At 40.6% G+C, this 21,727-nt stretch overlaps 1 protein-coding gene across 10 annotated transcripts in view; it reads right to left on the bottom strand.

Moving 5' to 3' along the window:
- LOC124882651 (AP-3 complex subunit beta-2) overlaps positions 1–21,727 on the bottom strand; it is a 65,709-nt gene that overhangs the window by 6,657 nt on the left and 37,325 nt on the right. For 3 of the 10 annotated variants that reach the window (XM_047389143.1, XM_047389123.1, XM_047389096.1), the window contains exons 10-24: positions 20,793–20,847; positions 20,627–20,698; positions 20,455–20,517; positions 20,238–20,370; positions 19,465–19,574; positions 19,203–19,379; positions 18,642–18,828; positions 14,962–15,092; positions 8,113–8,227; positions 3,928–4,096; positions 3,589–3,754; positions 2,072–2,159; positions 1,805–1,914; positions 1,491–1,731; positions 1,300–1,384 (exon numbers count right to left, since the gene is read on the bottom strand). In XM_047389143.1, coding sequence (XP_047245099.1) covers positions 1,300–1,384; positions 1,491–1,731; positions 1,805–1,914; positions 2,072–2,159; positions 3,589–3,754; positions 3,928–4,096; positions 8,113–8,227; positions 14,962–15,092; positions 18,642–18,828; positions 19,203–19,379; positions 19,465–19,574; positions 20,238–20,370; positions 20,455–20,517; positions 20,627–20,698; positions 20,793–20,847 — 1,902 coding nt within the window. Of the gene's footprint in view, positions 1–1,299; positions 1,385–1,490; positions 1,732–1,804; positions 1,915–2,071; positions 2,160–3,588; positions 3,755–3,927; positions 4,097–8,112; positions 8,228–14,961; positions 15,093–18,641; positions 18,829–19,202; positions 19,380–19,464; positions 19,575–20,237; positions 20,371–20,454; positions 20,518–20,626; positions 20,699–20,792; positions 20,848–21,727 lie in introns of those variants that run through there. The other 7 variants (XM_047389131.1, XM_047389106.1, XM_047389165.1 and 4 more) reach the window with 5 other exon arrangements.

Raw genomic sequence — 21,727 nt, 5'->3', positions numbered from 1 at the left:
TGAGTTTTCTTAGCTACTCATCAAAATGGGAAAGACAAGAAAACATGCCATTCAAGTAAGCTTGATGTTTGTTGTTGATCTACATAATGAAAGAACTAAAAGAGAATAGTTATTTGCCCAAAGTTGCCAATATCTAGAGTCTGAGCAAATTTCTCTTGCCACCAGCAAGGAGGATGGTTAATGATGTAGAACCATACCTCTAAGATTTCGTGTAGCAAAGTGTGGCATCTTAGGGATCGCCCATAACAACTTTTAGACACGATGGACCAGGAAACCAGATGTTAGGAAAGCATGCCAGGAACAGTCCTTTCTTTTCTACCATCACAGACGTAAACATGTGGTGTTAATTGAAGCCGTGTGCTTTGGTCAGATGAAACCCAAATGGGGATTTTGAGCAACAGACACTTCGGTTTCTTTGCTTCAAAGAATGAATATGTGCAAATGCACCTCATGGCAACTGTTAGGTATGATGGAGGATAATACTCCGGGCCTGTTTCTCTTCTGAAGGTCCAAGGAACCTTGTTAGAGTTCTAAAAACTAAGGACCTGATCTTCAAAAGGTTTGCATGTACAAATCCACAGCTGATCTACAAACCAGGAGCAAATTGAATTGCGTGTGTAAAATCTGTGAAACAGCGGATGCAAACTTTTTAGTGTGCTTGCCTCCTTATTATTTTTTCTTATTATTATTATTATTACCTCCAACTCCATGGCTTCGAACTTAATGTTGCTCTGGTCTCCAACACTTCCTAAAGTCACAGCCAGCAGCACACGCAATTTCCTCATTTAAATAGGGTGGTCTGCACCTCCTTTGTACCTGTTATCCATTGCGCTTGCAATCTTAGAACATCGCATGCAGCATGCCCACCTATTGCACATGCAATTTTTTTTTTTTGCACAAGCAATTTAGTGCTCCTTATTTGGAATATCTGAAGATCAAGCCTTAGGTGCTGTCCAATAGGTGGAGAAGGGGTTGTACAAAGCATCGACAGCGGGAGAAATGTAAATGTGGTGCCCGAAATGAGTATTTAGTTAATAAAAATGTATTTATTTATTTATTTATTAAGTTATTTATTTATTTATAGCCTCTATACCATGGTTGCCAACAACTGTAGATGGCCCTGAGTATTCATGGCAAAGGATCACTCCAACTATGGATTATATTCTCAGCACTAGAGTAGAAAGCTATAAAACCCTACATATTTATTTCGTAACCACCACATAAAGGGTTTCACTATATATGCTCTAGTTGTATGTAAGAACTGAAGAATGAGTGACCGAAGGAGAGACATCAGCTCACCACAGCTGGAAGTTTGCAGCTTGTGTTGAGTCACAGAAATCAATGCCCATAACTGCTGTGGCCGTCTCACCAGCTGGCAGCAACTCTGTCAACACACAAAGTAAATGACATTTATTAAAAAACAGGAACATCTAAATAATATCCCATTTTCATAATGATGTTTTCTATTGCTCTTTCAGGACCCAGGATACCTATTTCTGGGAATTCCTTGACCCTCATCCCTGACTGGAGCTTTACGTCCTCCATGTGAAGGTTCTTGGTGTTGGAAGTGGAGTTGTTTGTGAACTGCATCTGCACCGCCACCATGTTCGCATCAGGGCTGAACGGCTGCCGGCTGAAGCAGTACTCCACGGACAGTCCCTCACCTGTGATGCGGTGCAGCAGCTCGAAGCTCTTCAGCGCGCTGGAGGGAGTGATGGTCTGTGAAAAGATCTTCTAAGACTCTCACTTGTTTTTTTTTTTCTTTTCAGCTTTACTATAGGATGACAGAAATGTTTATTCTTACTGCTGGTGACAGGACGGCGTCAGACAGTGAAAGTCCCTCCAGGTCGGTCACAAGGCTGTTAGAGAGCAAGTTGTTGACTGGTGTGACTTGAGGTGAGGGAGTTGGTTCAACTGCCAGGAAAACATATAGGTCACCCTGATGCTGAACATTTATTCACTTAGTCCTTATAAGAAAGAAACTGATTTATCTAGTTTACTGTTTGTCAAACAGAAACATTTAGAAATGATTTAAAAGCGAAATATGTAGCATTATGTGAAAAAAACTCACAATCATCAAGGTCAAGAAGAGACATTTCTTTCTTCTCTTTCTTGGTCTCTTTCTTGACAGGTTTGGAAGGAGGTTTAGATTCAGCTGCCTGGAGGAAGGTCAAGTAAAACTGTCATGAATATCTGCCAACATTGAAGTATCTGTGCAACTGGCTTTTTTCTCCTTATAAGGTAAGATAAATAAACAGCGCTCTGCAGAAGTATTCACACCCCTGTTCCTTTTTCACATTTTATTATGCTATAACTATAGTTTTTTGGATTTCCTTGGTATTGTTTTAAATAGACCAGCATAAACTATTACATGCATTGAAGGGGAAGAAAAGTTTTCAGTTTCTTTTTAACCCATAAAAATCTGAAAAGTGCAGCGTGCCTTTTTTTGTTAGCCCATTTTACTCTGATACCCCCAATTAACATCCAGGGCAACCAATTGTCTTTAGAAGTCACTTGAATAGTAAACACAGTCTACCTATATGTAGTTTAATCTCATTGTAAATCCATCTGTTCTCTGAAAGCCTCAGAGGTTCATTAGAGAACAGTGATGAACAAGCAGCATCATGAAGGCCGAGAAACATAGCAGACATCTCGGGGAGGAAGTTGTGGAGAAAAAAATATCCCAAGCTTTAAACATCGCACAATGCATTGTTCAGTCCATTATCTGAAAATGGAAAGAGTACGGGATAACTGCAAAGACATGGTGATGCCCTGAAACTAGCAGACAGTAGGCCATTAGTCAGAGAAGCAACTGAGAAACGTATGGTAACTCTGGAAGAGCTGTCGAGATCCAGCCCAGGTGAAAGAATCTGTTGACAGCATAAATATTAGTCATGCACTCCATAAAACTGGCCTTTATGGATGAGAGGCTAAAAGAAAACCATGTAGTCCTGTTTCCTGTTTACCACGAGCCATGTAGTGGACACAGCAAACATGCTCTACGGTCGACATGCAAAACACCATGAGTGGTGGGAGACTAACACAGCACACCACCCTTAACTCAGCAGCCACAGTGATGACAGTGTCATGCTGTGGGGGTGCTATTCTTGAGCAGGAACATGGAAGCTGGTCCAAGTATTTCGAAGAATGGAAGGAGCTAAATATAGGGTCACACTGGAAGAAAACCTATTAGAGGCTCTGAAAGACTTGATACTGAGGTGGAGGTTCCCCTTCCAGCAGGACAACGACCCTAAATACACAACCAGAGCTACAATGGAATTCTTGTGGTAAGGCATATTCATGTGTTAGAATAAATGACCCAGTCCAAGGCCACTTCATTCCTATCCCTACATTCTGAGATCCAACCCTTGCCCTCTGGCTTTCAGGCTGGGGTTGCCTTTCAACAGGAGCAGTACATGTGGAAACTCCTTTGTTCCCATAGCTATTTGTTTCATGAATGCCAGAAAGCAGAGACAGTAGATTCTCTCTTTGAATTTTTAAGGGGACACAATGTAAAAAAAAAAACCCGATAGGAATGATGAAAGCAAGACGCTGTATTTACCTAATATAAAGATTTGTTTAGATTACCTTCTTTTTCTTCTTGACTTCTGCCGCAGATTCTGAGTCCTCAGACTCTGACTGGCTGCTCTCGGACTCACTCTCCTCTTCCTCGTCAGATTCCGACTCTGAGTCGCTCTTCCGCTGTTTACTCTTCCTCTCATGCTTCCTGTCTTCTTCCTCACTGCTCTGCTCACTGAAAATAGAAAGGAGCTAGTTATTAAACGAATAAGACAGACACTGTTATATTTTTTGTTATAGAGAAGTGCCAGTGGTTAACCTCTAGGCTTTGTTTAGCATAAATTACAAAAAATGCAGAATGTCTACTAGAAAACTATAGGATTAAATGCAACAAAATGTGTTAGTTACCTTTCGCTTTCTTGCACTGGCTTCTTTAATTCTCTCTTCTTTGTTTTCTTTTCTGGCTTATCCTCTTCCTCCTCAGATACAGAGGCTTCCTCACTCTCTTCGCTCTCTGAACCCGACCCCCTCCCCTCGCTCCTGCTGATGCTCTCCGAGCCACTGGCAGAGTCAGACTCTGGAAATCAAAAAAGGGTCAGAGGAAAAGTATTTCAGGTGACTTAGAAAAAAAAACACTAGATCTACTTTTTGCATCCCTTGACAATCCCTGACATCTGGCTTCTAAAGGAGAAATTTAAAAGAATGAAATTTCATAGAGCATTTCTAGATGTATGTCATCGACAAAGCTTTTCGCAAGAGAGGAATTACAAGGTCCACACGAGGAAAAAAAACAACTTGAAGACTGAATCAAAATATCTGTTTCAGGATGAACGTACAGCTTCTTAAACATTTTTTGTATCAGGAGAATTATTTTTAAAATCAATTCAACTCTCGTTAGTCTGCTCAAACAGTAAAGATAAGTCTCAGAGCAAGGCATCTTCTTTGTGAATGGCAGCATTACTTTTATCATGCAGTCAAATAAAATTCAATATTTCAGTTACAATATCCAAAACAATGCCTTGCAAAAATATTTATGTTCTTTTTTTACACATTTAATATATTTCAAGCTTTAGTGTAGTTTAGCAGGATATATTTTAGTGTGATATACTAAGACAAAGTAGTGCATAATTGGGGCGTGGAAGAAAAATGATTCAATTCAATTCAAAAATACTTTATTAATCCTGAAGGCAAATTAATTGTTGTTGCAGCTCATATTATGCAGGTTTCTTCAAAGAGCCGTTGTAGATGCTGATGGCTGTGGGCAGGAAGGACCTCCTGTAGCGGTCTGTCCTACAGCAGATCTGAAGAAGCCTCTGACTGAAGACACTCTGTTGCTGTACAACAGTCTGATGAAGAGGATGCTCAGGGTTCTCCATAATGTTCCTCATTTTATGACACACCCTTCTTTGCACAATGATCTTCAGAGCTTCCAGAGGAGGAGTCCCCATATGCCAGCCTTTGTTTTTAGCTTAAGTCCCTGGCTGTGATGCTGCTTCCCCAGGAGATGATGGCAGAAGAGATCACACTCTCCACAACAGACTTATAGAAGATATGCAGCATCTTGCTGGAAACACTGGAGACCCCAGGCTTCCTAAAGAAAAACAGTCTGCTCCGTCTCTTCTTGTACTCTGTCCCTTCACAGTTTCATCTCCACTCCAGTAGAAGATATGCAGCATCTTGCTGCAAACACTGAAGGTCCTAAGCTTCTTTAAGAAGTACAGTCTGCTCTGTCCCTTCTTGTAGGCTTCACTGTTGCATCTCCACTCCAGTCTGTTGTCCAGGTGAACACTGAGATATTTGTACTCCTCCCCCACCTCCACTTCTTCTCCCATGATGGAAATAGTGTTTGATCTATTCCTGTTTCTCTTAAAATTTACAATCATCTCCTCTGTTTTAATAATGTTCAAGATGAAATGATTGTTTCCACACCATGCCACAAAGCGGTCCACCACCTTCCTGTACTCAGCTTCTTGTCCATCTCTGATCCACCCCACGACTGCAGAATAATCCGAGTATTTCTGCAGATGACAGGAGTCTGTCTTGTACTGGAAGTCTGAGGTGTACAGAGTAAAAGGAATGGTGAGAGTACAGTCCCCTGTGGCGTTCCTGTGCTGCTGACTACCTGGTTAGACTCATAACCCTTCAGTCTCACAAACTGTGGTCTGTTTGTCAGGTAGTCTTTGATCCAGGAGATTGTTGAGGCCTCCACCTGAGTCTTCTGGAGTTTCTGACAAAGCAAATCCGGTTGGATTGTATTAAATGCACTGGAGAAATCAAAGAACACGATCCTCACAGTGCTGCTGGTTTTGTCCAGATGACAGTGGGTTTGTTGAAGCAGGTGTATGACGGCATCTTCAACTCCAACTCCACAGCAAAAAGCAAACTGAAGGGGGTCCTGATAGTTTATTTGCTTACTCAAGTGGGCCAACAGGAGTCTCTCTAGGACCTTCATGATGTGGGATGTCAGGGCAACAGGTCTATAGTCATTGAGGACTGATGGGTGAGTTTTCTTTGGTACCGGAACAAGACAGGAGGTCTTCCACAACACCGGAACCTTCTTCTGGGCCAGGCTAAGGTTGAAGAAGTGCTGCAGAATCCCACAGAGCTGCTCTGCACAGGCCTTCAGGACTCTAGGGCTGACATGATCTGGACCTGCAGCCTTATTCCAATTCAGTCTTTGCAGTTGTCGCTTTACCTAATTTCTTGAGACACACAGGTGGAAGGTGGAGGCAAAAGGAGCATCAGCATCTTCTGATTTGGTTGAAGGCAAACATGTAAAACCAGAAGGGTCTAGGGCTGAGGTGGAAGATAAAACATTTGAGGAAGGAAAGCTGTGGGTCAAAGGAAGGTGGAATGTCTGTTTGGCTGTGAGCCGGAGAGGAGGATGTTGAGCTTGTTTCTGAACTGAACCTATTGAAGAATGTGTTCAGTTCATTGGCTCTGTCCAGACATCCTTTGGTCCGATCTTTCTGCTTGAAGCCTGTGATCTTCTTCATCCTGACCACACATCTCTGATATTGTTTTGCTGGAGCTTGCTCTCCAGCTTCTTCTTGTACACCTCCTTGCTGTCTCTTATCTTGACTTTAAGTTGCTTCTGTAAACTCCTCAATAATTCTCTGTCTCCCTCTCTGAAGGTTCTTTTTTCTTGTTAAGCAGGTCCTTCAGGTCACTGGTGATCCAAGGTTTGTTATTGGGGAAGCATCTCACGGTTCTGGTGGGGATGATGTTATCCACACAGAAGTTTATATAGTCGGTTACACACTCAGTCATGGCATTGATGTCCTCTCCATGTGGCTGGCACAGTGCATCCCAGTCTGTAGCCTCAAAGCAACCTTGCAGAGCTTCTTCAGCTTCCTGTGACCATTTTCTCACAGTCCTCTTTATTACATGTTGCCTCTGAACAAGGGGCTTATATTTCGAGCAGAGAAAAACAAGATTGTGATCTGATTTGCCTAGAGGAGGTCTTGCTGTAGAGATGTACGAGTCCTTGACATTTGTATATAACAAATCCAAGATTTTGTTTTCTCTGGTAGAGCAGCTGACAAACTGTTGAAAGTGTAGCAGAGAGTGAAGCATGGTTAAAATCACCAGATATTGCAACAAACGTATTGGGATGTTATCTATGTAGCTTAGCAACAACTGAGCTGATGATTTACAATAAAATTCTGAGATTGTGGAAAAAGTTCAATATGCATTAGTATTCAACCCGCATTCGACAAAACTTTGTTGAACCACGTTTTTTTGCAACTGTGCCTGAAAACATTACAGCTAAAAGCACAGTTACATTATATGGCGAGTCTGTGAACACATCAATTATCAAATCCTGCCACAGTTTCTCAGTAGGATTTAGCTATGGACTTTGACTGAGCCAATCTAACATGAATATGCTTTGATGTAGACCATTCCATTGTAGCTATGGCTAACGCTTTGGGCTATTGTCCTGCTGGAAGGTGAGCCTCCACCCCACTTTCAGATCTATAGCTTCCTTTTCCCTACTAAAGCAAGGCATCCCCACAACATGTCACTGCTACCATTATGTTTCATGGTGGGAATGATGTGTTCAGGAAGATGTGCAGTAGTTTCATAATGCAGATATAGTTTACATGTAGGTCAAAAAGTGCAGTTTTCATCTAATCTGACCAGAACACCTTCTCCCACGTTTGCTGTGTCTTCTACATGGATTGTGGCAAACTGCAAGCAGAACTTTTGGCTTTCCTCATAACTCTTAAAAAACTGATTTGTAGCGTGTGTGACTAAGAGGTGTTCTTTCAACATATTATCACACATGAACTGCAAATCTATGCAGCTCCTCCAGAGTTACCATCTCAGCTTGATACTCTTCATGCCCATCTTCTTTGTTTGTTCAAAAAACTGGAGTATTGTTTAATAACCTAACCCTGCTTTAAACCTCTCCACAACGTTCTCTCTGACCTCTCTTCTATGTATCTTCAGGATGCTGTTTGCTCAGTAATGTTCTCTAGCAAACCTCTGAGGGATTTACAGCACATCTACATTGGTTCTATGCTTACATCACATTCCCACCCATTCACATGTGATAGAATATGTTATGATGGTGCCAAAGCTCCATGTTACCACTATCAGCAGACTCTGTCGGCCCAGAGTCGCCCTCTGAGTCAGAGTAGAACGGCTTCTCGACTTTCTTCTCCTTCCTCTTCTCCCGGCTGCTGCATTTGGTCCATTCAGGCACCTGATGGACAGAAACAAGAGTACAATGAGCTATCAGTTAAGTCACAGTGGGGACCAAAACAACCCTCAGCAAAAAGCACAAACGTGGGCAGAGTACAGTAGCATGGCCATGAATGCCTCTGCCTGGGTGTGATGCAGCCAAATGAAGCGATCCATTGCTGCTGCAGATCTGTTTTTACATCTCCCAATGAGATAAGAAAAAAATCTATTCAGATGCTTCTTTGCAAAGAATGAGATAAGCACCAGGTGTTGCCTTCATGACCAGTTGCATAAATGGTTTTCTTTCAAAACAAGGAGCAGTTTCATTAACAGAAGTGATGTCTTTGAGGAACAATGACTTATCCTCCCACACTTTTCTAAAGAGGCAATCTGCTCTTTCTGTGACCAGACTCATTAACCAGAGCTATTTGGTAATGAGCATAGACATTTCCCAGTTCCATTTAGAAATCTCCCTCCTGCTGATGCGTCTTGACATGTTTAAGGAGCGCACGTCCTGCTGAAAGAATCACTTCTGTAATGTTGAGGACAGAGGTGGAGGTTTCAGGTGGCTTCGGCTCAGCTAAGCACAGAACAGCAACTACATAAAGGCATGGGGGTTTAAAAGCACTCGGGTTTGTTTTTCGCGGCTATGTGGGATTTGGGCCAAGGGGCATGTGGCTCTTCGACGCTAACTGACTCACGCTCGTCAATGTCGTGACTCTTTCGAGCAGCGCAAAAACCTGGCAGATGTAGAAAAGAAAAAAAAAGAGTAGGGATGGAGATGAGGAAGAAGAAGGGAAATGGTTTTTTTTAGTCAGGAAAGCAAGAGAAAGAGTCACAGGAAGGCTTCAGGGGATAGCAAACAAAGGTATAAACAGGCTGGTAGCTCAGAGACAGAGAGTAAACCCCAAATTTTACCACTGCACACAAAATTATTACAGTATCTGGCTAATGTGGTCCAACGAAATGATCAGCGGAAAACTGTAAAAACACACTCCAATATAACTTCATATTAATGCGCAGCACCCTCCATACATATTGGCACCCTGGCTAAAGATGTGCAATAGCCCTAAAATAAAATCATGGAATGTTGCTGTATTTGTTAAAAAAAATCTACCCAAATATCACCAGTTCAACAGCAAATGTAACAATCCCTAAAAAATACATGAAGCTAAAGTAACTATACTGCCAAAAGTATTGGGTCACACCACCAAATCAATAAATGTAGGTGTTCCATTCACTTCCATGGCTGTAGGTGTATAAAGTTTGGTGTGGAGACATTTGACTGGCCTGCAGTCCTGACCTCAACCTTCTTGAACACCTTTGGGATGAATTAGAGCGGAGCCTTTAGATTAAGAATAGGATGACATCAAAGTTTATGTACAAGTAAAAGTAGACAGACAAATACTTTTTCTCAATGTAGTAAATGTAAACAGTACTTTTTTAAGTTGATCAAAGTGTCTAGGATTTCAATAAAAGACTTCCTGATTTAATTGAGTAAATAATATCTCATAAAAGTGAGTACACCCCTCACATTTTTGTAAATATTTAGAACTTTTCATGACATGATACTTTGATACAATGTAAAGTATCAAAGTATCATGACACTGGGGAGGTAATATGGCCAACTGGGCACGATTAGAAAATGTTCACTTAGAGGTGTACTCACTTTTGTTGCCAGTGCTTTGGACATTAATGGGTGTGTGTTAAGTAATTTTGAGGGGACTGCAAATTTACACTGTTATACAAGCTGTACACTGACTACTTTACATTGTATTAAAGTGCCATGTCTACAGAAATAGTTCACCAGATTCAAAATCAGCTTTAGTTCAAGGCCATCTCTGTCCCCAAGACCCAATCATGTAGCAAACCTGTGGGGTGAGCCGAAGAGAGGAGAGTGCATAATATGAACCAGGACTGTGGATGATCTAGAGAAAAAGCAACAATTAAAGAAAAAAAAGCAATGGTGGCACGACTGATTAACAAAAAACAATTATTTCCGAACATAAGTTGCTTTTCTCTACTGAATAACCACTCAAATCAAAGGTCACCATTTTCTAAAACTTCCAGTGTGAGATTATGCTACTGCAATAATAGAAGATTTAATTTGAAAGCTTTTTACACATCTTTACCAGGGGCTCCAATAATGGTGAAGGGTGCTGTATAAATGCATACATATACTTACGATCAAGCCATCAACAACAAAACAAGGCATGAAAATGAAAAATGAAATCATGGCAATGAGGGGCACAGGTGCAATGGTCAAGGAATGAAGACTAAGAAGGTCGGAGGGAGATCACACCAAACGTCAAACAATTTAACAAACTCATGTCACAAGTTTTAAGAAAGACTAGTTAGGGGCAGCAGAGGAAACAGGGACAAAGTGGGTCTGCTGGGAAAACTTTGCGCCTAACAGGATACATTCCTTGTATTAATGTGTTGCTAACAGCGTGTGATTCCGGAGTACTTCAATTTATACTGATGCAATACTGGTAGAAAATTCTAGAGTATTTCTATTTTCAGTGTTGTGTTTATGACCAGATGTTCAGATTAGATTTGTTATAATCATGACTGAGTTTAGTTATATAAAAAGCCAGTTATTCTCTAAGATTGAGAAATATGTGAATAATGAACAAAGTTTCGTCTAGCTCAATATTTCAAGATTGCAAATGTTCGGTAAAGAAAAAAAGCAAGAGTGAAATCTGAAGAAAAACAGAGAGAGAGCACCCATCATTGCCTAATCCACTGCAGTTTCAAACTTAGCAGGCAAGGCACCTCTCGCCAGTCTCCCAGCAGGCCGATCCGCCCCTCTCCAGTGGTTATGACTTCCTCTGTCTGAGGAAATGTGCAGAGGTGCAGAGGAAGAGATCCGGTCAGAGCCGAGCCTTCAGAGGGTCTAGTGCAACCCTGCAGCTTTAGTTACTGTGATTTTTTAACAACTGAAGAGCTACTTTAAAGACCATACCATGAGGGTGTTTTTGTTTGTTTGTTTGTTTTAGTCCTTTAGCTAAAATGTGGGGCTATTACAGAGAAATATTGTATCAAAGCTGAATAATTATGATTTTTAACATTTTTCTGCCTTTTCTTGTTTTTTGATACACTATAAATTCAGATAATCAACAATATCTTAACATATTCTAGGAGTTTGAGGCAGAGGAGAAAGAACAATTCCACACTGACTGATAACACTGATTGCAGAGCTGCACAATATATCTAATCTTATAATTTCTAACCGATTATCTGTAATCTACACAGTGTCAAAATATACATGTCCATGTCAACAATTAGACTATCGTGAAAAGGTCAATATTTTTTGTTACTCATTTCAGAAAGGGAAACTCGTGTTATCTAGGATCATTACACATAGAGTAAAATATTTCACACTCATGGTGTCATACCCTAATCAGCTAATTAATTCAAAACATCTGCTAAGGTTTCCTGAGCCTCTAAAAGGCTCTCAGTCTGGGCCAGTAGGCTACACAATCCTGGGGATGTCCAGTCAGCAGATGTCCAGGATTACTGAGAAATGTATTGGTCACATGCAAGAAGGTGCATGGCTAACAATGGCAAAAACAACACTCTATTGTTAGGGAAGTTTAATGTGCAAGTGAATTTAGATGTGCAGAGTGGCACATCCCAAACACCTTAAATGCTTGGAACTTCTCCCTGAAGAGCGAAACGTCTTTAACTATAAGAACTGAAGTCCAGTTGTTTTGTTTTTTAACCTTTTTTGCCTTTGCCATGTCCTGGATGACTAAGAATCTTCACCAGCCCAAGGGCTTTTCACGAGTTTTTCACGATATTCAAATCTTTGAGATGTACCTGTACATACAGGATCAAATACACACATATTTGGCTGCTTATGAAGTTGCGTTTGACCACATCCTGGATATTTTGCCAAAAATATTTTAATAAGGTTTAGTTCTGTGCCAGTCCAGATGCTGAGCTAGCCTGCTTCATTCATTCCACAACCAGTTTCAATGTGTAATTGGGTTCATTGTCCCAAACACACTCGATACTGTTGGAAAGCCCGGTTGTTCTGAGGGAAGGTTGAAGAATTTGAAGTAATCCTCCTTCATTAATCTATTCACCTCATGCAATGCCACAGGGACCACTGGCATTAAAATGGACATTCTTCTGGTCAGTTTGATCAAAAATCTCAATTATTATCACACCTCACTGTACAATACCTCTCCTGAAGACCTTTAGTTTGTGCATGAGGAAAGCTGCAAATCTGTCAGTGTATTTAGATGTTGACTTTGGCACAGGGGTTGCTTTCTTGGTAAACAATCTCTAAGTCATGGGTCTTGAACTCCAGTCCTTAAGAGCTATTGTCCTAAAACTTTTAGAAACATCCGTGTTCTAGCACACCTGAATCAAATGAAAGGCATGTTACCAGGCCTCTGTAGAACTTGATGGCAAGCTGAGGAGGTAATTCAGCCATGATTCAGGTGTGTTACTCCAAAGATATATTTAAACGTTGCAGACAGTGGCTCTTGACTTGAGGACTAGAGTTGGAGAACCCTGTTCTGTTGGTCTAGTATATTCTGCTTTATGGGTTCCTGCTAATAGCTGCTGTCTCCGTGATTTCTGTGAGGGCACATCTAAAAATTATAAGATCTATGTAATTAGAGAAAACACAAAATGCAATACAACTCAAGAGAGCAAATATTTATGTGAATCTTCACTTTCCTGAAGCATTAAATAACTTTAAATAATTTGCAACTATGGCTTTATCAAAGACAGGTTCAAGGTTTCACTATGAAACAAAAACACATGTGACAGTAGAATCAAGCCTTACTGTCCACAAAGTCATTTTGGTGACTTGTTTTTATGTCCATTTAAAACACACTGTAGCACAAATGGGTCATGGAGGGAATGTGATGGAGAGGAAGAGGAGAGACTTTGGTGAGCCTGGGTAAGACTGGACTGTGTTTTCTAAAAAAGAAAATAGCTTAAATTGCTTTATTATTGAAATGGTTGGGGATGTATTCAAGAAATAGCTGAATCAAATTAAATGCAATCTAAGCTAAATGCAATGTTCACAAGGCTTGGGCTGGTTACCCTTACTGGGGTATATCAGTGTTTTAAAACGTTTTGAAACAGATAAAATTTCCCATCCGACTGTTCTTACAGTTTAACATTTGTATGATTAGATGTCAAGGAGAAAGTACCAGATTGACTGGTAATATGGAGAGCAGTGCTAAAAAAAGTCTCTCCCCCACCTGTTGTAGCAGACTGCCAGCCAGCTGGCTCATTTTTGCCCCTTTGCTGTTTCCTAGCTTTGCTTCGTACTGGACCTTTTCAGGTATGAATAGTGCTGTTCGCCACAGGACATTTTGTACTGTCAATTTGTACCTCTTTTGGGGAAATTCCATACCTGTTTTGGTAACAGACGATATAAAGTGATTTTCTGTAATCTACTAATAGACTACAGAAAGGAAATGTGGTTATTTGATTCCAATAAATAATATCTACCAGCAGAAAGTCAGGAGTGAAGTGGCCCAAATGCTGATTAGAACCAAAATAAAAGGGAAAACGTTGCATAAACTGAATAAATTAGTTTATGCAACTGATTTAAATTACAAACAGAAATGCCAAGGTATATTTAAATGAAAACAAAATGGTTTGTTTACAGGAAAAAACTGAAAGTGAAAACGGACAAAATGGCAATGTGCAGCTGTGAAATGGTGGTACAAATTAACAGGGCAGCAAAATGACCCACAGTTGAGTTCCTCTCATTGGTCTTAGTTAGCTAACCCTGTGTTAAAACTACAGTCGACAAGCTATGAGCACCATGTCTGTGAAGCGGCTGACTGCAGGCTAGCAACCCACAGAGACTACTTGAATAAGCTAATAGGCTTGTGCCATTTACTCTACACAGAGCAAAAAGAATAAAATTCAATGCAATAAATGTCTGAAAGCTATTATATTTAGTAGGTACATATTCTCCATTTTTACTTAGGTTATGTATAAAAATATTATAGATAATATTATTATAAGTGCAATAAGCAATGTATTATAATATTTTAAAAGCAGTAATAATCAGTGTTGCTTTTCTGTTCAAAATAAAATAAATACAGTAAATACTGTGATGCCATCAAACATTGGTATTTTTACTCAAGGTTTTGATGCTGTTAGGATCTCATACCAGCCCATGTCTATGTCTAACTACAGTTTTTAGAAATAGTAAACAATTAATATATACATCAAAACAACAGTATTGGTCTTAATTCAGAACCAAAGTCTGTTCCCCTCTATATCACAGGTGTTACTGGTTCAAACAGCTGTGAGAAATGATGTGTGGACGGGGCGAGGAGCTGCTGCCCAGCAGAAGCGAGTGCAGCAGAGAGGATGAGAGGAGCTCGCAATCACAGATTGTTTACCAGATAGTTCCTGTATAAAGATTTTCGTTGCCACATTTTTCTCATCAACAAGAAAAGAATCCTCTTTTCTTTGTGTGACTCGTTCTCCTCTATGAAGGGATCTGGGTAGTAAATGGAGTAAATGGAGACCAAAAGGATGTGTGGTAATGGTAATGGATGTGTGGTAAATGAATGATGGTCAGATCATAGAATCCATGATACATTGGAGTTTATAGTTATATTATTTTGGATGTAAAGCTCTGGTGTCCAACTCCTCTGAGGCACTGCTCTGGGAAAGGAGCAGCCCTCGCTCCCCTCCATCTACCGGGACCCCCGGAGAACCCAGAGGGCCCCTGTGTCTCTGTATGTTACTGTTTCACACTGCACGCACAGACTCCTTCACCTCCACGTTGCGCACGGAGGGATCAGGGGCGGTTTCGGGCCAGTCAGGCAGCTCCTGGTAGCCCCCAGCCTTGGCATTCAGCAGGTGGGAAAGCGAACCCAGCTGGAAGTGGTCTCTATCTGCAAAAACACAAAGCAGCAAGGATAGGGAAAAGAAATCTAAAGTGACGTACTTACAAGCTTATTTTTGGAATTGGAATTAAAACAAAATATATTCATGTAGAACAAAAGCATCACAAAGAAACACATTGTTTTAAAGGCAACCCAAAGCTTATCTATAGTGGATCTAAAAAGTGTACACGCCACTATTAAAGTGCAAAGTTTCTGAGATGTCAAGAATTTAAAAAAGGTACATTAACCTATATGAATAAGCATAAGTGTGCACACTCTAAATCTATTACTTTGATGATGCAACTTTGATTTCCTTACGATTGTCAATCTTCAGTCACATCACTATCAATATTCTCCAAATCTCTCAGATTTTGAGGACGAATAAAACAAAGAAGATGATTAGAGGTTTTAAGAGAAACAAGAATAGAATAATAATAAAATAATAAAGAAGGCTGGCTCTGTTCTGGGGAACCTCTGGAGATCATTGTGCAAAGAAGGATTCTTCATAAAATGAAAAACATGGAGAAACCTGAGCATCCTCTTCATCAGACTGTCCTACAACAACAGAGTGTCTTCAGTCAGAGGCTTCTTCAGATCTGCTGTAAGACGGAGCGCTACAGGAGGTCCTTCTTGCCCACAGTCATCAGCATCTACAACGGCTCTTTGAAGAAACCCATATAATATGAGCTGCAACAACAATTTCCCTTTGGGAAAAAAGGATTTTTGAATTGGATTGAATTTAATTGACGGTTTGCCAGAATCGCTATGATTCTGAAGGGTGACCGCAGGGTGTGTTCCTACTACAGGGGGATCACACTCCTCAGCCTTCCTGGTGAGGCCTACGCCAGGGTATTGGTTAGGAGAGTCCGGCCGATAGTCGAACCTCGGCTTCAGAAGGAGCAGTGTGGTTTTCGTCCCGGTCGTGGAACACTGGATCAGCTCTATATCCTCTACAGGGTTTCCGAGGGTTCATGGGAGTTTGCCCAACCGGTCCACATGTGTTTTGTGGACCTGGAGAAGGCATTCGACTGTGTCCCTCATGGTGCCCTGTAGGGGGTGCTCCAGGAGTATGGACTTGGGGGCCCTTTATTAGGGGCCTTCCGGTCTCTGTACAAGCAGGTGTTTGGTCCGCATTGCCGGCACTAAGTTGGACCTGTTCCCGGTGCATGTTGAGATTCTTAGGAAATGAGATCCTACAGGATGATGCTGTCAGAATCTGAATCAGCTTTACTGGCCAAGATTGTGTGCACAAAGGAGGAATTTGACTTTGGTTTCAAGTGCTCACAGCATACAGACATTAAGTACACATATATAAACTTTAGAGGAAACAAAGAAAGAAAATAAAAAAGAAAGGCAGATTGTGATCATGTAAACCTGGCTATTTTGTTTCACAGCAGAGTTGCTGACTACTCCGGCTGTAGCTTCTCTTCCTAGAAGCTACACCTGGCCTGGCTCTGTGTCTACCTGTGACACCTTTCTGGAGAGGGGAATCGTCCGAGCTTCTGCTGGCAACAACTTAATGCTCACCCTCTACTGATGATCCACATGGCCCTGTCTTTCAGTGTTTAACCCTTTCTCTCTCCTAGACATGGCGATTGACTGAGCTTAATTGTAACAAACTCTATGTGCTCTTTCAGACTCTAACCTTGAAAACTGGCTCAGAGTTTATCTGTTCTTTCTTTCTAGGTGAAACGACTAAAGGAGCTACATCCATTAACATTTACTTTTCCTTCCCATAGAAAGTACTCCTGGATCAGTGCTTCTTTGTTCTCTTTGTGTCTCTGCTCTGTTCTCTCAAACCCCCAGTCGGTCGTGGCAGATGGCCGCTCACACTGAGCCTGGTTCTGCTGGAGGTTTCTTCCTGTTAAAAGGGAGTTTTTTCTCTCCATTGTCGCTACATGCATGCTCAGTATGAGGGATTGTTGCAAAGTCAACGCCAGTGACTGTCCACTGTCTCTACATGCTCATCCAGGAGGAGTGAATGCTACAAATCTCTGACTCGATGCAATCTGCTGGGTTTCCTTAGATAGAAAAACTTTTTGTCCTATTTGAATAAATAACTGAATCTGACTGCACTGTTCAATGGTTAGGATTAATTGGAATGTATGTACCTGACTGTTGTGAAGTGCCTTGAGACAACGTGTGTTGTGAATTGGCGCTATATAAATAAAACTGAATTGAATTGAATTTTGTTTGTCAGAGTGACAGCCTAGGAGAAGAAACTGTCTCTAGTTTTTGCAAACAGCGCCAACCCGAAGGTAAGTCTAACCAGCTTGTGTCTAGGATGTGAGGGTCTGCAGAGATGTTGGCTGCCCTTTTCCTGACCCTAAAGCTGTAAAGTCATGGATGGAGGGATGATCAGCCCTGATGATTCTCTCTGCAGATGTAATTGCAGTGTTCATTGTAGTTTGGACCTGTCCTGTTTTGTGGATGAGCCAAATGTTTGATGTGCACAAGATGGACTGAATACCAGCAGTGTAGAAGACAATCAGCAGCTTCTAAACTTCTTGAGTCGAGCCATAAGAAGTACAGTCTCTGCTGGGCCTTCTTCCGAACAGTGTCTAGGTGTGAGGACCACCCCAGGTTCCAAGAAAAGGTGGTTCCTAGGAACCGGAAGTGATCCATGGTAGATAGTGTTATTAAGGATGGTGAGGGGTGTTCTCCGGACGTCCACTTGGATGTTTTCTTTGGTTGAAAGACTTCTGTCTTGTGGGAAAAACAGGAGATTGTTTTCAAATTTATAACAAAACCAACATGAACCAGAAACTCCTGCAGCTCCTTCAAAATTAGAAATTCAGTTTCTATCCATCTTGTCAGTCTGGTCCTTAGTACCACCTCCTTTTGTGTTGCCGCTTTCCAGTGAATTATTTAGTAACACACAAAAATGCAACGTAAAATACTATAATTATCCAGTGCTTTAGGTAAGGAGACACATTTTCAGGTATGATCATCCTAAAAGCAGGAAATTAATCTTTGGACCTAAAATATGTCCCCTAACAACATTTGTAAAGAAGAAACAAACACACAGTGAAACTATATCTACTCCTTTTTTGGAAAGATTATCAGGCTTAAAATGTTGATTTTATAGTTAGTTATGGAGTCAATTATTTTAAAACTAATTTAATAACATTTAGACAAATAGAGATTTCAAATGCCGCTGGTCAAGTCTTGAGCCAAAAGGAGCATGTTTGATTTGATTTTAAAGCAGATTTATGGGTGTTATTTTGTGATAAAAACCGCTAATAGTGTGTGAGTATAACTGTAATGGGCCAATGCCAAGTCTGCTGCAAATTAAAGTGATTATGTTGGCAATGATTGTGTTAAAATGTTAAGAGATCCGAACACCAACTGGATTAAAGCCCGTTGAAACGTTTAAAGAGCCTTAAATATGACAAAAACAACAAACACAAAATGAAAAACCAAATTTGAAAAAAAAAAAAAAACCCAGAGAGAAAAACATGAGTCTTTTTTTCCATCTTAAAAATATAGCATGACTGTCTGGCCGTGTAGCTTTCATCTTTCCCTTGTATGTGATTAAAGGCAAACTAGCTACTGTACCTTTAAATGGAGACTCGAGGACAGGGGCAGGTTTCAGTGCAAGGAAGAGCTTCTTAGCATACTTGCTGAGGGCTCCGCTCTTCTCAGTAGGCACAATAAGCTGTCGAATGAAGCGTGCCCTATCACGGATGTCATAGTTCTGGTCGTACTTGGCCAAGTTGAGAACATACTGTGTCAGCAATTTAGTCTGCAGGAAGAAGGATGCAGAGGATCAGGAGAGTTGGCCGTGGATGTATTTGTAGGAGAGAAAATCAAGAATCCACTGATAATGCAGTCTGAGCGTGTTTCTTTAAAACTTAGGCTTTAAACATGGTATTGGCAAAAAACTTGATGTCTTGATGAATGGATGGATGGATAATTGTCAGTTAATCAACCAGAGAACAAAGTGTAGAAATGTAATTATTCTTTCTACATTCTGCTTTTTCATACTTATCCAGAAATGGAAACACTCTGTAGTCTTCCATATGAATAAACGCTGCAATTAACACTAGATCCACATGGATCCAGGGTAATTGTAGTATTCTGACTCTATGTTGATAGAAAGAACCTTGAACTGTGTACCTGTTTGGAATTAGTGAGATAGAGCTTCGCAGCCAGATTTAGGATCTGCAGCTTGACAATGTCCTCCTCGTTGGTAAACGACTTAGCCATCTTCCTCAAAACGTCTGGAGCAATCTTTGGCACATGCTCGCAGTATTCTCCAATCAGCCACAGAATACTGGCTCGTGCCATCGGAACCTGTTAGCGCATGTAAAATGGTGACATCTGCAGAACTCTTAGCTATGCTAACAAGAGGTGAAAATAAAAAGGCAGCGTGACTCACCTGGATGTTGTCTGTTAGTTTTGCCATGTGCTTGATGATGTCACTGTGCTTTTCGGGCTGCATCTGTAGCAGCTTCTTGATGACAACCACTGACTCAGCCACCACAAGCTCTTTACAAATAGACATGAATAAAAGGTGAATACAGAATGTCAAAATTAAGATCCTTATCTGTATAAATTTGACATTTATATTAGGGCTGCATGATATTAGAAAAATATACCAAATGAATATCCTATTGTAAAGTGTTGCGATAACAGTAGGGCGTCTGATAAACAAGAAGTTAAAAAGTAATGCTGTCCTTCTGCTCTGGGTTCATAGCAAACAGACCCCAAATTATGAGAGGTTTACCCAACTACTAGAGACAACATTCAATATTTCCATGTCAACAATAACATTTGTTGTAAAAGTTGCTTCTGGCGACGTCTACTGATAGCACTTAAACAACTTAGTTGTAGTTTCTCATTTAACCACCTTACTCTGTTTACCTTCAAAAACGTTTTATGTTGCATGAAATTACAGTTAAAGAGTCTGAATGCATGGTACTTTAATAAGGAGCTAACATTTATTGCAGTTCAAGCAGTTCTTTGCAATATGCATATTACGTAAACTGTTATTGCGATGACAACAAATTTGATATATGGTGAAGCCATAATTTAAATCAAAATTGTAATATACAGCTCACAAATATTCATGAATAGAGCTGATTAAAGCAAAATATTATTTCTCCAATTTACTACAGCAAATGTACCACTTGGAGGATCATCAGCTCTTACCATCTCGATTGGACAGCAGCTGCACCAAGCCGTTCAAACACGTGTCTCTCACTTCACCAATGTTGGTAGCACATCGACCGATTGCCTGAATTGTTGCAGCCACAAAATCTTTATCCATACTTTTAATGTATGTCTGTCAGAAACACATAACACAAAGTTATTGTGGGTGTATACCTATTCAATTCATTTTATTTCAAATTATTTCAATTCACATCACCTGAAATTCCCTGAGAATAGTGGATATGTTTGTCTCATTGGCCAGATTGGTGAGAACCTCCAGCTGTGGAAAAACAACAATAAAATACGTTCTCAGTGAAATAAAAATAAAAACGTGCGTCTACAGGGAGAAGAGAACAGAGAAGAGAACAGAGAAGAGAACAGAGAGCAACCTTAAGGATCTTGATCTGAGTTGGGTCCGTGGAGCGGATATAGAAGCTCTTCAAGTATGGTTCGAACATGCCCTGCAATGCACACACAAAAACATTCCCACCAAATTTTGGAATTTAAAATGCAACACAAATGCAAAATAAATATGGACAAACAAGTGTAACTTACCCGTCTTTTAATGGTCATGGTTGCCACATTCTGGAGAACAACGTACTGGACTTCACTGACGGGAAACAAACAGAGACGGGAGGACATGACGGAGGAGTTTTGGATTACAAAGCTGCATTACTTTAAACTGTCATCATTGGGTTGAACTAAAACACTGATATTATCACACTGGACATTAACCGCTCAAAAAAGCTCTACCATTGCTAACTAATTAGCAGCATAAAATCATGAAATCACATTAGGATTTTAAAATCTTGTAAGGTTTCCATGTAACAAATGCAATACAGTTCAGAATATAGATAAACCTTTATCAAATTAGGAAAACAAATGCCTGTTTTAGTCAATAGCTCCCTGTTTGTTTGGTCTCTGCTACTAATTTTGATCTAGGCATTAGTAAAAGGCCTTGAACGAAGCCGTTGTTATGATGATCTATCCTACCCGACGAATTGTCGGGTAGGATAGATCATAGGATAGATCTGGATGCGTACACTGATGGTACGTCACTAGTCGCTTACCTAAAAGACTTCTTATCGAGACATCATACCTGTTATGGTAAGTCTTATTTAATTTATTTTAGGACTTTTCTCCTGAAGCTGTTATGTCATTTCTTGTTTTAAGTTTACATTAAAATTGGCTTATAACCACCTTTGTAAATGGCTTTAGTGTGACATCTGTATCATCACAGAAGAATGAGTAGTGGCAATGCCATCTGTCTTTGCTGGCATTTCAGACAAGCTACATCATGAGTTCTGATCTGTATGCCATCTGCAAGGGCTGTCTGAACCTGACCACTAGGGTTGGTGTCTGGCCCTTGCCCTGCAGCCATCCTACAGATGCCTCCCTCTGGAGGACAAACAACAGTGGTTCGCCATCATCTCTCTGCTAGAAGGGGAATTCCCCATAGTGGACAGCTACCAGATATCTGCGATGATGGG

Source organism: Girardinichthys multiradiatus, chromosome 2 (assembly GCF_021462225.1).
Source record: "Girardinichthys multiradiatus isolate DD_20200921_A chromosome 2, DD_fGirMul_XY1, whole genome shotgun sequence".
Lineage (NCBI taxonomy): Eukaryota > Metazoa > Chordata > Actinopteri > Cyprinodontiformes > Goodeidae > Girardinichthys > Girardinichthys multiradiatus.
Note: the sequence above shows the minus strand (reverse complement) of the source record. Positions and strands in the feature narration are given on the sequence as shown.